Source organism: Sminthopsis crassicaudata, chromosome 3 (genome assembly GCF_048593235.1).
Source record: "Sminthopsis crassicaudata isolate SCR6 chromosome 3, ASM4859323v1, whole genome shotgun sequence".
In the NCBI taxonomy this organism is placed as follows: Eukaryota; Metazoa; Chordata; class Mammalia; order Dasyuromorphia; family Dasyuridae; genus Sminthopsis; species Sminthopsis crassicaudata.
The window spans coordinates 521,498,853-521,516,797 of NC_133619.1; the positions used below are offsets into that span (position 1 = coordinate 521,498,853).

Genomic DNA, 17,945 nt, shown 5'->3' on the forward strand with positions numbered 1-17,945 from the left:
TAGACACCCTTTAAGATGCAGCTTAAGTAGGAACTTCTCCATGAAGTCAGTTAACAAGCATTTATTTTAGAATTTATCTATGTCAGGCACTGTGTTTAGTGCTGGGGATATAAAACCAAAGTCAATTAATTCTTGCCCATGGGGCTGAGGATCAAGAACACTCATTCTTCTGAGTTCAAATCTGGCGTCAGATACTTACTAGCTGTGTGACTCTGAGCAAATCAGTTAACCGTAACTAACCTGTCTCAGTTTCCTCATCAGTGAAATGACGAAAGAAATGGCAAATCATTCCAGCATCTTTGCCCCCCAAAAAAGAAACCAAAATGTGATCATAACGACCTAAGAACAATAACAAAAAAGAGACAGCCTATAAATATACAAAATTATCTATAAATGTACAAAATTACCCTCGGGATCAAATATAAAATTCTCTATTTGCTCCATTAAAAATACATAAATAAGAGAGAAGGAGGCAGAAGGTAAGAGTGATCCATGATTGGGGTTTGCCAAAGCTTGAGTGACAATCAAACAAGAAGACAAAGGATTGAATAGTAGAACATACTGTAGATTTTAAGTGGTTCTTCATGGAGGAAAAATAAGGGAAGAGAGGATAGCCAGTACAGGGGATAGCATAGGTAAATATTGAATGATGGAAGGATCAGAGACCCCATGAGCAAAAGAGCAGAGTCCTTTGAGAGTAGTAAGGCATTGGGAGAAAAAAAAAAGAAATGATAGTGTTGTCATTAGATAAAGGAATCTTGAGGTTAATAACACAGCCACAGAATATTTGTGGGTGACAGAAGATTCATCTTTATGTTGTAGCTCAGGTAGAGTGGAGTAGGTTAGGTCCTGGTAGGTGAGGAGACTCAGAATCTGGGAGGTAGGTTGCCCAGCACTATGCCAGTTTTTTAAAATCTTTTTTGATCTGGATGATGATTCACTGTGATAGGGAACTCCTGGTGGAAAAAAAAAATCTCTTGAACTCAGAGCTTCATGACTCTAAGCCAAGTGCTTTATCCCTTGTTCTACTAAATCTAATAGTTACTTAGTAAATTCATATTGAACAAATGAATGAAAGACAAACATTTTCTATTTGTTTCATATGTTTCCAGTCAGTTATTTCTTGAACTTGATTATAAGTTCTTTGGGAGAAGAGAAGATTTTTCATAAATCTTTCAGTCTCATGGCATCTAGCACCATTCTGAACACACAGTAGGTTTTCCAGGAAACCTTGTTAATTGATAGATTAAACATGTTCCTATCCCGAGACAGACAGTATGGTCCTGAGCCACTGATCCACCTTTGTATTCAATCTTTTTTGGCAGGAATAACAGTGAGAACCGAGGACTGGAGTCAGCTGAGTGAAACAAGTGTATTACTTTAATAGAAATTGAGTGCTCACAGTATGCCATTCAGACAATTTATCTAGGTCCCATTACCCCAGAGGCAAGCAGCTCATACCTCACACCTTGCCATTTGGGAAGGACATAAGGAAAGGTTTTATCCACAGCCTTAGAAAAAGTGAGTTTTAACAAATTTAGCTTTGGTGGGGGGGAAAAAAAAAGAGTATGATTAACCTTGAATGCCCATGGATTTATTTTGTTTCCTCCCCACCAAAAAAAGAATCCCGTCCTTATCTGTATAGACTATGAAATAACAATGAAGGATGACCTCAGATTGTTCATTCATGGAACCTGCTTTTTTTAGGGCATGGCTCAATTTCTTCCTAAGTAAAGAGGAGACTGGAGAACTTCTGGTCACCAATCACATTGGCAGTTGCGTTTAAGGGAATGAAGAAACATCAAGGATCCATCCTCAAGGTTTCAGTGGGCTGCTGAGGTTCTTCAGGGCCTGCTAGCAGGTGAGAAAGTCTTTACAAGCAACATGTAGGCAAAATGTGATGAATAATCAATCAGCCTGGGGCAGAGAGATATGGTCTACAGGCTGGTTTTGGGGTCTAATCACACTTGATTGATCTTTCTCAAGTCTCCTCCTTTTCAGCCTACTTCTCTCTGAAACAAACAAAACAAGAAAAAGTACAAGGGAAAGAGATAAGCTTTGTTGTCTTGATCACATAGGTGTCTTTCCTTGTCTTTAAAGTAGCAATGTACATTTAAAATACTGATTATTTGGGATATAGTGGGAAATTTTATTTTAGCTTTGTTAGATTTTAATAAATCAATTGGAATATGTTACAAGAAGTTTAACTACCTTGAGTTTCTCCAAACTCACAATAGAAAAATATAATTAAAAAAAATAGAAAACATTTTCTACCATAGAAATAATTAAATTCGTCTAACTTTTCAAAATAAGCAAATTGAGAATTTCTGGAATTAGATATCTATTTTTTATGCAATTTAGCTAGGAAGTTTCACATATGTATAAATTAAACACATTAAAAGGCATTTATGGATAAAAACTACTTCTCATTATATATTTATTTTTTAAATTAAATTTTTTTTCTTTTCAGTTCTGAATTCTCTTCCTTCCATCTTCTGCCCCTCCCTTACCCATTGAGAAAACAAGAAATACTATACACATTATATACATATGAAATCATACAAAACATTTCTACATTACTCATGATGAGAACATTTTTAAAAATAAGAAAAATAAAAAGGAGGAAAACATGCTTAAATTTATACTCGGGACTCACCAGTTCTCTCTCTGGAGATAGCATTTTCACCATGAATCCTTTTAAATTTGGGGGGATTGATGTATTATCGATAAGAAAAACTAAGTCTTTTATAGCTGATCATTGTTATAGTATTGCTGTTACTGTGTACAATGTTTTGGTTCTGCTCACTTCTCTTTGCATCAGTTTATATAAGTCTTCTCTGGTTTTTATTTTTCTTTCTTTTTTCTTAATTTTAAAAAGAATAATTTTAATAATATTTTATTTTCCCACAATTACATGTAAAACCAATTTTTGACAGTTGGATTTTTTTTTAAGTTTTAAGGTCCAAATTCTATCCCTCTTCCTTCCTCTCACCTCCCAGAGAGTAAGCAATTTGATATGTTTTATGTGTGCAATTATGTAAAACATTTCCCTATTTTTTTTACAAAAAGAGGGAGAAGGGGAGAGAGAGAAAAAAAAAGAGAGGGAAAAGAAGAGAGAGAAGGAAGAGAAAGAAAAAGAGAGGGAGAGGGAAAGGAAGAGGAAGAAGGAGGAGAGAGAGAGGGAAGAAGGAAAATTGTATAATATGCTTCAGTCTTTATTCAGATAACATTAGTTCTTGCTCTGTAAGTGATAGCATTTTCCATCATGAGTCCTTTGGGATTGTCTTCTCAGGTTCTTAATTAAGTAAGTTCTTTAGAAAGTTTAGTACTTTAGAATCATTGAAAGGAGTTTACCTAGGATTATAAATGAGATGAGGATTTTCTTCTCAATGCTCTTGAAAGACAGCTAGGGAAGTTCCTGCCCTTTCCACTTGATATCTATTAGAAAGAGAATCCTCCAATGAAGGCTGACTCATATGTTAGCATGTTAGCTAACATGTTAGCTTAAATAAGTAGGAAATTGTCTATCCTGCCGCTGTGACCTTCAGCATCAGTCCTATATATGCTAGCTATACACTCAGGTGGCTAACAATAGCATCTAGATTCAGAGGGCAAAAACTAACATAGGAAATGATGTTCTGAGTGTGGATTGGAATTCTTTCAGAAAAACTGAGCGGGGTCCTTCTATCTTCTGTCCCCTTCTCCCTCCCACACTAAGCATTTTTCCCCTTCTCTATTCTCAGGTATATTCCATTCATATCCTGAAGGGATTTCAGACCTCTTTCTCTCTGGCCATGTTCATGTCTTTCTCCATTAATGCCTCCCTTTCCCCCCCTTTCTACTTGTCTCTCTGCACCTCTGGTTTTTTATCTTTCCTTGAATTTCTCTATATCTCTGTGGGTAGCTTTGGTTTCTCTCTGTGGGTTTCTGTTGTTCTTGTCTCTGTCTCTGTCTCTCTCTGTGTGTCCCTGTTTCTGTCTCTCCCCTTTTCTCTTCTTTTCTCTTTCTTCATCACTCTCCATTGTTCTGACTTTTTTCCTCCATTGCGCTTGGATACCCAAGGATAATTTTTACTTCAGGGAATTAAGCTTAGCCCCAAGTACCCCAGAGATCTGGTAAGTAGGCAGGGAGAAACCTACCTATCTTCTTCCAGTTCACATACATACCTTACCACAGGAGACCAGTCAAATACTCCTAATTTCTCCTTCAGCCATTTGAGCTTCAGTGTAATCAGTGGGCACTCTTTAAAAAGACTCACAGACAGAGAGGAACTGATGGATAATGGGGCCAGTGTCAGTGTCAATCAGGAGTGTCTGAGGAGTAAAAACTATAAAAAATTTAACATTCTCCAATTAGTTTTCAAGAACAACTGATTGACATCAGGGAAGAAGAATTTTTACTATATGAATTTCAAGAAAAATCTTCACATAATTGGTGGATAGAATTGAAAAACGAATATCATTATTGAATAAGTATAGCTAAGACTAGCCAACTAGTCAATAAACACTTATATGCCAAACACTGTGCTATGGGGGGGGAGAGATAATACATAAAAGAAAGCTGAAAAGTGGAAAAAATGAGTCTAGAGAGTCAGCAGTGAACTGGGAGAGGAGTGAAGAAGTGATGGATGCCTGGAAGGAACTCACCAATCTAAGTGGTATCATGTATTTCTTCCATTTAGATCTACCTGCCTTTATGAAGTATCCTTTTCAGTTATGACAGTCATTAAAACTAAAAATTGACATAAACCAAAGTGAGTCAAAGCTTTGAATGCTATGTCACAAAAGATTAAACTAAGATTTTTGAGAATGTAACCCTTGGCTCAAAGGGCCAATTATATGGGACTCTGACATCATTTGGAGGAGACTGAGTAATCAATGCCATAAATCTATATGAGGGGGTGGACTTGAATTGGAGAAAGCTGGAAAGAAGAAAGCTCCTGAGCTTTTATGACTTCCAGCTTTGACAAAGAAACTGCTCAGTTTCAATCTCTCTTCTAGTCCATGAAGGGAGAAAGACTGGAAAGAAGCTGGCCTGAGAGGAGCCTACATTCTCTATTATGTCCTTATTCCCAACTTTTTACACTGGAACTGAGAAATTTTTCTTGTGTGTAAGATCTGGAACACTCTCTCCCCCTCCCTCTCCCTCTCCCTTCTCCCTTTTCCCCTTCCCCCTATCCACTCAATCATCACCACTAACTTATCTTGTTCTCAATATGTGTATTTTCTGTTATATATTCTTCTATATAAACTTTCTCTGATTTTTGTTTTGCTTTTAACTTGGACAAATGTGTTTATCTGCTATTTGAATTTACTGATGAGAGCCAAACCTTGAAAGCACCTTCCCCATTAAAAAATAACAATCAAGAATTTAGCTCAAATCTAGAAATTATATCCCCTGGCCTAATAATATGTTAGCAGACATATCAGATAGAACTGTATAGGATTCTATCTGATATCTCTTCTCTGGGAGAAGAATTAGAATGGCCAGACTCTGACTCCAAAATCCTACTTCTTTTCCTGGCAGAAACTAAAGTTCCCTTTGGAGAAGTATATGTAAGGAGATGCTTGAGATATCCTTACTTTCCTGTGAGCTACCTCTAGATAGACCCTTTGGACATGTACAATCTACTTGGGTAAAACAAAATAATATCATCATGTCACATCCCTTCTTACAAAAAAACAAACAAGTGAAGGAGGAATAAAATATAATAAACTATTTAAAGACACAGTAAACAGATGTTCCCATTCACTGTTGTAAAAACTATTTGCTTTGAACCAGCTACACCCAGGGAAAGAACTCTGGGAAATAACTACAAACCACTACATTGAATTCCCAATCCCCCTATTTTTGTCTGCCTGCTTTTTTGATTTCCTTCACAGGCTAATTGTACACTATTTCAAAGTCTGATTCTTTTTTTACAGCAAAACAACTGTATGGACATGTATACATATATTGTATTTAATTTATACTCTAACATATTTTACATGTATTGGTCAACCTGCCATCTGGAGGAAGGGGTGGGGAGAAGGAGGGGAAAAGTTGGGACAAAAGATTTTGCAATTGTCAATGCTGAAAAATTACCCATGCATATGTCTTGTAAATAAAAAGCTATAATAATAATAAAAAAAGAATAAAAAAAACCTATTTGCTGTTCTTGAGTGAGAGACTTGAAGCTTGGTCTAAAAAGTTGTTTGATCCTATTATTTCAGATCAAATGGACTTTTTTTTTTTTTTTAACAGTTGTGGATTTATTTGGTCACCCCCTCTTCTTTCTTGCCCTTGAACAGGGAATGCATTGTCATTCTTTAAAAAAGCAAACAAACAACCTAGCAGCTACAGAAACTTCCAGAAACACCACCCCCTTTCCCTTTGGCTGATTTTCCTCTTCATCCCTACCTCTTGTGTAAAATACTTTACTCATCTTCTAAATTGTTACAAAATGCTGCTCATTGGCTATGCACTCTAAATAGGATTGAAAAATCTATAAAAAACAAATCTTTACTCTAGAAATCTGAAGCTGCTACCAGCCCAAACAGTTTGTCTTAGTATTAGGGGAGGAAAGAAAGCTTAGTTCTTCAACAGAAAACTGAAGTCATTTAAAAGTTCTGAACCCACTGACTCCAAAAATAGAAGGGAAAAAAGTGTTTGTTTTGTTTTGTTTTTTAAAATTTATCTGCTAAGTAAGCCCACTTGGTACAAGTATTGTTTTCTGAAGTCTTCTCTTTGTCACTTCCTTCTCTAACTCATTTTACAGATTAGGAAACTGAGGCACACAGATTTAAGTGATTTGCCCAATGTCACAGAGGTAGCAATTTCCTGAGACCACATTTGAATTCAAGTCTTCCCGATTTTAGATCCTGTTCGATTCATTGTGCCACCTAAGGTCATTTATTCAGCTTGGGGTGGAAGAGGGAGAGGGTGAGGAGAGGAAGTAGTTTGTTTAAATAAAAACTAATAATAACAGTAATTTGGGAACAAGCAAAATTTCATGTTGGGATGGGCTTCTGTGAATGATTTATCAGAATTTAATTGCCTAGATAAATTAGAAGCTTAGCCACCTAAAATGAATTAAAATAGACTATCCATTAGCAAGTTCTTAAGTAAGAAACCAGATTGGAAGCATTTTACTTAGCAAAATGAGAAACACTCTATAAACCTTCATCAATTTTGATCAGAAAAGTTCAAAATTTTGTAATGAATTTGAGATGAATAAAGGTATTGTGCTATTTTGCAAAAGAGATTCAATGTAGTAAAAGGAAATGAGTTCTGAAGACAGTTTGGGACAAGATTTGGAAGCAAAGAGATAAAGGATTAAAAAATTATAAGTATTAGAAAGAAAGTGGGATACTGACACAATATGAAAAGAGAAGTACAACCCTGATTTGCAAGGCTCACTTGGGATTGATCAGACATAAAAAAAAGGCAAGAGGAAGAATTAAAAGAAATTAGAGATAGTTTACATTGACACAGTGAAGATTTGAATCTCAATTAAAAGATGAATAGAAGTATATAAAGGTGCTCGTAAAGGAAGAAAAAAATTAAATGCAATTCATTTTCATTCCCCAAAAGCAGAAAAGTAGAATTAGGATTTTTATCATCCAAATAGGGATAATTTGCTACTTTTTAGAATCTGTAGTATGGACCAAGAAGAGAGAAGCATAGCATTTCAGAAAGTGTTACAGAAAGTTTATGGTGGTTTTAGATCCAAATGAGAGTAATAAAAAACAATGATTTATTCAAAAATAAAATTACTTCATCTTTATGTTATCCTTTTAAAGTTACTATTTTGGCATAAATATTATAAAACATACAATTAATATTCTAGTACACACATGTAATTTGTAAATATATAAATGTATACATATTTGTAATTTGTAAATGTATGAATATATGTTGAGATTTCATGTTCAAAATTTTGAATATAATAACATTTAGAAAGTACTTTAAATTGCAAACATCTGAACAAATATTGTTTCCTTTCATACTCATAACAATCCTGTGCATGAAAGAAGTATACAATCACAAAAATTAAGAGACCACTGATGTAAAGAACACTGCCTTTAGGTTAAATACATGTTATAGAGGGCACTGAGGTAGGGAGTTTCAGGCTACACAGTCAATGGTAGTTATAGTGTTTCTTTTTCCATTTCTGGGAAAGGAACTATGATTTAAGATGTAGAATTCATTTTAGAATATTTGATAATCTCTAATAGAGCCTCTACTTCTGTAGAGAAAGTGGTATTAATACTAAAATAATGTGTTAAAGTGACATATTTGTTTTGTTTATAAGAAATCTCTCAGTTCTTTGCCTCACCTCTTTACAGGAGGCTTCAAAGGATAAGAATAGCATTTTTCATCATAAATCCTTCAGGGTAGTCTTGGATCATTGTATTGCTGAGAAGAGCAAAATCATTCACAGCTGGTCATTCTCCAATGTGGTATCTTACTTTGTACACAGTCTATTTCACTTTGCTTGAGTTCATGAAGATCTTTCCAGGCTTTTAAGGATAACAAAATTTTAAGATCTCTGAAAGTCTTTATAGTTCTTTAGTATCTCATCTAAGGTACATGCTTAGTTAGCATGAATACATAGCTAACATAGGAAGATGCCATTTGGTACACTTAATTCTCCATGTCAAGTATTCCAGAGCAGCTCCGCCTTGAACTGGTCTCATTTTGTAACTCCTTTCCCCCATAATCTCCCTAGCAGTGGTCCTTTGGTATCTCAAATTCTCCACTTCCACCCTCTAGTCCCCCAAATAAATCAAGGTTGTAATATATACTGCTTGTACTGAACACAAAAAAACTTTAAGTTAAATTCTTGCTCTCGAAGGATCAACAGGTGGAAGAGACACAGATCAGAGAAAAGCCACAATAAACACAAAGAAGTATTTTAATCACCCCATATTTCTAGTGCTTGTCAGTCTTACTTAATGCCTAATGGAGTCTCAGGGCTCAGGGAAGCCAGGGAACTCAGTGTAGTTTCTATTTCAGTCTGAGAAGTCCAAGGAAAATAACTGCCTGTTTAAATTGTGATAAATAGCTAGAAATTACTTAAAGAAAAATTGATGTGTGAGGATAAAAGATTATCCTTCAGGGAAAACTGCCCCAAAGCCTGTTCTGATATTATATGTGGTTATATATGCATAAAGTTCATCAATTAAATGTTAGGATAAATCTAAAGTGCACACTTAACAGCTCAGTTCAAAAATGAATATGGCAGGGTAGACTGATCAATAGTCCACATGGAAGAGTCTGAGAAGCCTGTTCTTAGAAAGGCATGATGTCATATAATGGAAGGCTTTGCTGACTTAAAGCATTCACAGACATTCTGTAACTGTTTCAAGTCTGCTAATTATGTGATCAATACATTGGCCAATATGGTGGCAGAATTGGGATGCATTCAGAAGTCATTAGTCATCCTGGGCCAAGCCTTTGATCTATGTTTGTTTGTTTGTTTTTTGTCCTGCCTGGCCAAATTTTAATGAGAGATACAGTAATTTAAGGGTCTTGGGCCCTCTCTATCCCACCCAAAGCTTCCATGTAACCTATGAACCCAGACTTTTATCCTTTGCCTTTTTGCATTTATATTTTCCTTTTTTAAAGTGAAGAACACTAGAAATGTCTATGATATTGTGATCTCTGAAAGGGTCAAGAAAGAAAGCTCCCAGCATGTAGATTTGCTAAAAGCCAAATGATGAAGAAAATCTTAAGGAATCAGCAAATACTCAATGAGATGATTAGTAGCATCAGCAAAATTGCAGGCTATGATATGATCTTTAATATTAAGGCCACATATCCATTTAGAATATATTGTGGAATATGCCTAATTTGTAGTTTTTGCAATAGTTTTTTAATCAAATTAAGGAGTTCTTTCCTGCATAATTAATGTTTTCTACTTCATAAATAAAATTATTGAATTCCATCATTTCTGATTTTCCCTAATTTAAGACTGTTACTTTGATTTATTTTATTTCTTTTTTTTTTAATTGCAAAATGATTTTGATGGCTGCTTTATAATACAGTTTAAGGTAGAAGTACTACTCCCTCTTCCTCCCTATTTTTCCAATATTTCCCTTTATTGTCTAGATTGTTTTTTTTTCAAATAGGTTTGTTATTATCTCAGCAAATTCTACTAAGTATCCTTTTGATTATTTATTGGTATAGTATCAAAACTATAATTTACTTTAGTAGTATGGACATTTTTATTAGTGTCTTGAGTACTAAATATTTCTTCAGCTACTTAATTTATTCTTTATTTCTTTAAGGAGCACTTTGAAATTGAATTAAAAAAATTATATCTGTTGTAATAGACTGATTCTCAAATAGTTTATGCATTTTGTAGTTATTTGGAATGGAATTTATGTTTCTAATATTTCCTTGTAGGTTTTATTATTTTATATAGAACTGCTGTTGATTTTTCAAGGTTTATTTTGAACCCTGAAATATTGCTGACAATATTGTTTCATTCAGTATCTTTGTAATTTCTTAGTATTTTTTTAAGCAAAGCACAATGTAATCAACAAATGTGGATACTTCTATCTCCTGTTTGCCTATCTTTTAGTATTTAATTTCTTTCTCTGCTCTCATTGCTATTTCTAGTATTTCCAGAACTGTTTCAAGTAACAACAGGAAGTGTGGACATGCTTACTTTACTCCTATATTTATTGGGAAAGCTTCTATCAAACAATCCATAAACATTTATTAGGTGCCTACTATGTGTCAGAAATGGTGTTAACCATTAGGAAGAGAAGAAAAAGAAAGAAGGAGGAGGAGGAAGAGGAAGAGAGAAGGAGGAAAAGGAGGAGGAAAAAAAAGAGGATTGTATATATCTTCAAGGAGCTTACAGTCTAATGGAAGAGATAACATACAAAAAGAAGCTGAAAAGCTGTAGGTGGAGAAGGGGGGATGAGAGGGTATCCAACTCAGAGACATGGTGCGGAAGTCAAACAAAGAAATCCCAAAGTAGTGCAGCAAGGTAAGAAGTGGGATATGTGAACTGAGCTCTATCTTTAAATGGGAATTTGAAGTTCCTGACTCCACTCTCAAGTTAGAGGCAGAAAGTAGTGATAAGGTGAGATCCAAAGCCAGAATAAAAAAAAAAAAAAAAAAAAAATTGTACTATGTAATCAATATTATAAAAGTCAAGCTGGACTTTTCCCTCAGGCTCAGTGGAGTCACACCCACATCCTACCTCAATTCCCTCTCTTCTCCCTTTCTCTGGCTGAGCTCTGCTGCAGCCCAGAGTGCCCTCACGATGCTGCCTCAGCTTGGACAATTTTCTGTTTGTTTTTCCTCAGGACTATTTGTCAGAGACAAGTCCTGAAGAGGAAGGAGGGATAGAATTGAGTTAAAAGCTCATGGATACCCTTGTACAACCCTGCTGCAGAAATGTGATAGACCGAGAGGGAGATGGTACTGAGTAAGCACATTAGGAATAAGGAATTAACCTTTTCATTAACCTTTTCACTGGTTCATCAAATTGTTAAGGTTCTCCTAGGTAAGAAGACAAGTGAAATTGTTTGATCTCTTGCATGTAAATCCTATTTCGGAGAGATTTGAGATGATTTTAGGATAAGAGAAAATGGCTAGCCTTCCATCTAGTTATGTGACCCAGAATCCTCTTTGTGCATTTTAGTACTAGCTTAATGAGTCTTCGCACTTCTCCAGAGAAGAAGGTGAATATACAAAGGATTTACAATATCACAGCTCACACCAAAGGCTTGTGGCTTAGAGAGTTGTTTGAGAATTAAAATGATATTTTAAGAGGATCATGTATTCAGTAAGTGGCAGAAACAGGTTCTGAATCCAGGTTTTTCTTACTCTAACCTTTGGTCTTTCACTCCCTACTATTTCCATCATAGAGATGGTAAAAATAAAATCCTCAATGGTCAGGGTTAAATCATTTTATAATTTGCTTCCTAAAACATCCCTGATCACTGTTTCCTTGTGATTTAGCCTGATAACTGGTTTAGTTTAAAACAAAAACCAACACTAGGTACCATATGTTTGCTTAGATTTCAATTTCTTTTCCAATGGACGAATGACCAGGAAGGAATCTATTGCAAGCGACAGGAGCCATGTCATTCATTAGCAATAAACCTGTGGGTTTGTGTCTTCTAATAAGCAGGAACTTATATTATCCTACTTCAAGATGCCCTAAATCACAACCAGAGCTAATATTATATTATATATTTATTATATTATTAATTATATAATAATTATAAATATATTATAATAATATATTGAGGCCCTGGCCAATTAAATATGTGCCCCATATCTTGATTGGTCCCAATTTTAAAGCTTCCACAAGTGCAAAGGGTATTAAAAGAACAAACATATCAAATGGTGGAGACATAGCATAGGATATCTGTAGGTGGTGGTAAGATATGACCATCCCTATGTGTAGTTGAGATAGAAAAGACTTAAGTTCTGGTAGATGAGTGGATTGAAAAACTGGGAAGCATTTTTCACAGTGTCTGATACTGGTTTTATTTCTTTTCTGGTCTGGACTAACTATCTTTCTTTGTCATACAGAACTCTTGGTGAGGAGATTCGTTTTACCAGAGAGATTATTCCCTTCCTATACCTAGACATTCCTTATGACCCTCATCCACTGACCCACCTTTCTATTCAATCTTTTTTTGGCAGAAGCAGCAGTGAGAATCAAGGACCAGAGTCATCTAGGTGAAGCAAGTGTATTACTTTAATAGAAATTGAGTGTTCACAGGATGCCATTCAAATAATTTATCCAGGCCCCATTACCCCCAGGACAGCCAATAGCTAACACCATTGGGAAAAGGAGAGAAAAGATTTTACCAACAGCTATAGAAAAATGGAATTCTGACAAATGTAGCTTTGGTAAGGAAGACGAGTAGGATTAACCTTGAATGCCCATGGATTTATTTAAGCTTCCTACCCACCCAAATGATAATCCCATCATGATTTACATGGGCCTTGTCATAATTCCGAGGGATGACCTCAGATTTATCACACTCGAAACCAGCTTTTTCTAGGGCATCCTTGATTTCCTCAGGAGTAAGGGGGAGAATGGAGAATTTGTAATCCTTTAGCATGTAGTAGTGGCCTTTAAGGACAGAAAAAAGCACTAAGGTTCCCCCGGGTTTCAGCAGGCTACTGATGTTCTTCAGGGCCTGCTGGTAAGTGGGAAGATCTTTGCAAGCAGTTTCAAGGCAGTATATAGAAAGTAAGCAATCAGCCTGAGGAAGGGAAACAGAGCCCAATGGTTGGCTTTGGGTCACATCACACTTCAGGAGCTGCTTTAACTTCTGTCTTAACTTTTCTTTCTTCTCAGTCCACTTCTCTCTGAAATAGAAAAAAAAAAATTATAAATATTACAATGAGCAGAGGTAGCTGTCAGTGCCTTGGTCACATGGGTAGATTTTTTTTTTTTTTTCCTCAGGCCTAATTCACAGAATAGATCCAAAATATTGAATATTTAGGAGTCCTCCCCTTGTAAAGTAGAAAGAAGTGAGATCATCCCTAAGATTGTAGTGTGTACTTGTAAGGGGCTATAGTTGTACTATATTTTAGTATGTCAGTTGGAATGGAATACATGTTAATATCAATTATTTGAATTTTTCCCAACTTGTCACAGAAAAATAAGATTTTTTATAAATTAAAAACATTTTTCAATATAGAAATGTTTTAAACTGGCACAGTTTTTAAAACTGCAAATTTCTGGAATTTTGTTTTCTTTAGAATTTAACCAGCAAGGTTAACAAACTGGAAATTAAACATATTTCTTTCTCTCCTCTCTCTCTCTCTCTCTCTCTCTCTCTCTCTCTCTCTCTCTCTCTCTCTCTCTCTCTCTCTCTCATATTCTTTTCTTCCATTGCATTTGGACCAGCAAGGATAATTTTTGCTTTAGGCAGTTATGCAGATCCCAGTAAGCAGACAGAGAAATGCCTACCTGTCTCCTTCTAGCTCACACACATATTTCACCACAGGAGACCAGTCAAATGTCCCTGGTTCCTTCTTCAGCCACTGGTTGATCTCTTCCAGGTTCTGCTCAGCGTAATCAGTAGCCACAATCTCTTTAAATATCTCACAGGCAGAGAGGAACTGGTAGATGGTGGGGCCGCTGCCAACTTCAATCAGGAGGTCTCCTTTCATCTTGTCTATCCCAGAGAAGAAGGAAAAATGGGTGGTCAGGGATTAGATGCTCTAAAGAATTAAAGACTACTGGAACCTCCTTCATCACATGAATTTATGAAGTAAGGGCCCACTGGAACCTTTACCTTTCTATTGTGTCAAATATTTATAAATACATCTTTATACTAGAGACCAGATCTATTAGTTTATACTGTTTACTGATTTTTATAATTCATTTTTAAAATTCTTTGAACCCTACAATAGCTCTTTGAGAATCCCAAAATGAATCTTCTCTTCTTCATTGTACAGGTGATAAAATTTGGTCTGGGATGGTAGTAAGTGTGTCAGGTAACAAAATAAACACTGAATAGGGAGTGCAAGAACTACTTTTTATCCCTGGCTCTGTTTTTCATTATCTGACATTTGACCTTCAGTTATGCTTTCACTGTAAAATCACTTAGAAGATACATAATTTAAAAAGTCCAATTCAAAAAAAATGTATTTTCAAGACACCTCAGATATGACTCCTAAAAATAGCACATACATATATGTGTGTGTGTAAATATATACACATATACACACATATAAACACATGCAGATACACATATATATGAAAGTTTCTTTATCTACAAAATGGGGACAATGACAGCACTGATGACACATTGTTGTTGTAGGATCAAATAAGATAATTTATATAAAGTTCTTTACAAACCTTGAATCACTATGTAAATATTCTCTATTTTTGCTAATAGCTTTTGCATATACCAAAAAACCTCCTATTAGTATTTTAAAAAATTAATGAGGTAGCCTAGATGGCTCATGCTAGACCTGGAAGGAAGATCAGAATTCAAATGCAGCTTTAGAAACTTACTAGCTATGTGATCCTAGGCAAATCTTTTAACCACTAATTTGCCTTGGAGGCAGCTAGTTGGCCCAATGGATAGAATGCTGGGCAGTCAGGAAAACTGGAGTTTAAGGAGTTCAGATCTAGGTTTAGACACTAGTTGTGTGAGTCTGGCCAAATCATTTAACTGTTTGCCTTAATCCACTGGAGAAGGAAATAGAAAACCACTTTAGTGTCTTTGTCAAGAAAATCCCATAGACAGTATTGGAGCTTTGGTCCACAGGGTCACCAAAAGTTGGACATGAATGACTGACTTAACTGCTACGATTATTAAAAATATTGTGAATATATGGAATTAAATGACTATTTGGTAATAATATTTGACTTGAAATTCTCTATAATGGACCAAATGAAACCTTTCCTATCACTGAAACTTCTTATTACCTTGTTAAAGAATCTACGGAATTAGGACTGAATAGATACCTTAACTATCAACAAGGAAACTGAGATCCAGAGAGAATTTAACCAAGGATGCTCATAGATAGTAAGCAGCAGAAGTGGACTTAGAGCCCAAGTTTAACTGCCCACCCCTATCTCCCTACTCTAATGAAAACACATTTCTGAGAGATTTGGGGTCTTGTTAATAGAAGAAAAATTGTATACAAACCCTTAATCCACCTAGAATACTAAGTAGAAATAAGAAGATGCCAGAGAGTTATATTTGGAGAAGATAAATCAAAGTAATAATGGCCTCTTAAGACCTCATAATTTCTCCACAGACTCTGCAGATCCAGGAACACAAAGTCCCTTGGAAAGAGCCACAGATATTAATACCTTCATTCTATAAGAGAACTCAGAAAGGTCAGCTGGCTTTCTCTAAATCACAGAGCAAATCAGTCTGGACTAATTCTTGGAATTAAGAATTTCAATATAGATGTAGATCCCAGATATTCTATGATGCTTTCTAAATGCTTCTTTCTTGGTACTGTGTGGCAAAAGCCCTGGGAATTAAGCTGAGCTATATATGTGGGCTTCAGAAAATAGCCTACTACAAAATATGAAAAGTGTTATAGAAGTTGAATTTCCAGTATATATTGTCTCGAAAAAAATTTTAATTTCACAATATAGAAATGTAGAATGCATAACAAATGTAAAATTTGTTATGTTTGTCACCTGTAAATTGCCATTCCAGAGTAAGTTTGTGATAATCCCCAGTATGGAAAGCCCTTCCATCAGACCTTCTTATATGAGATATTGAGAAGTCTATGGACTTTTAACATCAGTTTTGGCAAATGCCCATTCTGTAGTAAGACAATTATATTGAAAAAAAAAACCTGAAACAAGAATTTGAAGCATTGCTTTGGCAAAGAAGATGAAATTAAGAAAATATCCAGAAGAAAATTTTCAAGGAAAATACTAAACAAATGATTCATACTTTCCAACTAAAAATACTGGCTAAAGAAAATTTAGGGGAAAAATATTTCCCAGGCCATGTTTAGATGATTGAAAAACAGATTTGCAAAATAAACACTGTTATTCAATCTATAGTGGTAGCATTTGTGGTTTTATTTCTAAAATATCTGGTACATAAGAAGCACTTAAAAATACTTATTTTCCTGATTTGATCATACCCTCTAGCTATTCCCTGGTGACTGGAATTCTCAGGGTCAAGGGATAAATTCTGAAAAACTTACCTGGACAGAATATCTCTGCCATTTTTCTCAGGATAAACTTCAGAATCTGGTCTTCTTTAGAAGGATTGGGTGCCAAGGTATAATAAGTTTCCAGGTAAGTTCGAGGTTTGAAGTGGCTCAGGTAGGCATCTTTTGGAGTGAAGTTGGATTCCATTGTATTCACCTTAGCACTGGCTTCTCTCTGCTTGTCTATCCTGGGACAATCCAAAGGATGTTCCTTTGGCTCCTCACTTCTGACAAACCTTGAATTTAGAGAATTGAATCAATAGTAATTGGGGATAACTTACTATCGATTCTTACTCTGAAAGTAAGGTATGAAAGGCCTGATAAAAAGACCAGGAAGGTGAGCTAGACAAGGCAGAATAGAAGTGATTGGGGAAAAGAAGATGAGAAAGTGATGGGGAAAATGCCTTTTATTAACAGGCAAGAGCCAGGGAGAGATACCTCCCCCAGGGGGAGGGACAGGTAGAGAGAGGTTGAACAGGGGTCACAGAATTGAAGGGATTATGAAAGATTAGAAAGGTATTCAATATTAAGGAATGTTGACAGAATTTCTAAATGGGTGATGACAGAGTTTCTGAAGAGGTAAGATGTGGAGAGAGAAGAAACAAGTTTGAGCATTTTAAGGGATTTGGTATCGGATCATCTTAGTTATAGGCTTTCCATGATCAGTCCTACACCTACTAATTTCTTGATTAACAATGTCTTCCATAAACTCCTTGAGGGAACGAGTACAACTTAATTAGTCATTTCTGGACCAAATATAATTAATCAATTAATCAATCAGCAAGCATTTATTAAGCACCCACTATGTGCCAGGCACTATACTAGATCCAGAGAATATTAAGACAAAACAATTTAATCCAAAATTGCTTTCAAGGAATAGCTAAGTGATTATTTTTGCCATATTTAGGGACTTATATAATATTTGTTTAAATTTTTTCATCAATGGAAATTTAGTTTTTCTCTTTCCCATTTCTCTTGACATAATCTGGATCTCTAATATAGGATTACTAAATAATCTAGAGCAGTGTCTCTCCAAAGAGATGCCATTACATGACTGTAAGGAGTATGTGATCAATCAAATTGAGGGTGTAACAACTTCGCCCTCCCCATCATAGACAATTTCAGGTTTATCTCTAACAAAACTATTCTACCCCATTCATCCATAATCACTTCCTCATCCTAGGCAACATCTAATTTGAGATGTTTATAGGTGGGTCTACAGGTTAAAAGAAAAGTTCAAGCTGAATAAGCAGATCTGAGAATCCTCAGAATGATAATGGAAT

The 17,945-nt window shown here is 35.4% G+C and overlaps 1 protein-coding gene across 1 annotated transcript; it reads right to left on the reverse strand.

Annotated features, from left to right (window-relative positions):
- Window positions 1–12,687: 12,687 nt before the first annotated feature.
- On the reverse strand, window positions 12,688–17,044 carry LOC141563313 (nicotinamide N-methyltransferase-like). The gene is made up of 3 exons (XM_074304214.1): window positions 16,657–17,044; window positions 13,937–14,144; window positions 12,688–13,329 (listed from the first exon to the last, which is right to left on the reverse strand). Exons 1-3 carry the CDS (start codon window positions 16,808–16,810, stop codon window positions 12,906–12,908), a joined length of 786 nt encoding a protein of 261 aa, XP_074160315.1. The 5' UTR covers window positions 16,811–17,044; the 3' UTR covers window positions 12,688–12,905.
- Window positions 17,045–17,945: the final 901 nt, after the last annotated feature.

What these genes read in the sequence shown, in the direction of transcription:
- LOC141563313 (XM_074304214.1), bottom strand. Translation starts at nt 16,810, where the DNA reads ATGGAATCCAACTTCACTCCAAAAGATGCCTACCTGAGCCACTTCAAA. An exon ending in GGCAGAGATATTCTGTCCAG is followed by an intron (nt 14,145 to 16,656) that starts GTAAGTTTTTCA and finishes TCTCTGGGATAG; the next exon opens with ACAAGATGAAAGGAGACCTC. An exon ending in TGTGAGCTAGAAGGAGACAG is followed by an intron (nt 13,330 to 13,936) that starts GTAGGCATTTCT and finishes TTTCTATTTCAG; the next exon opens with AGAGAAGTGGACTGAGAAGA.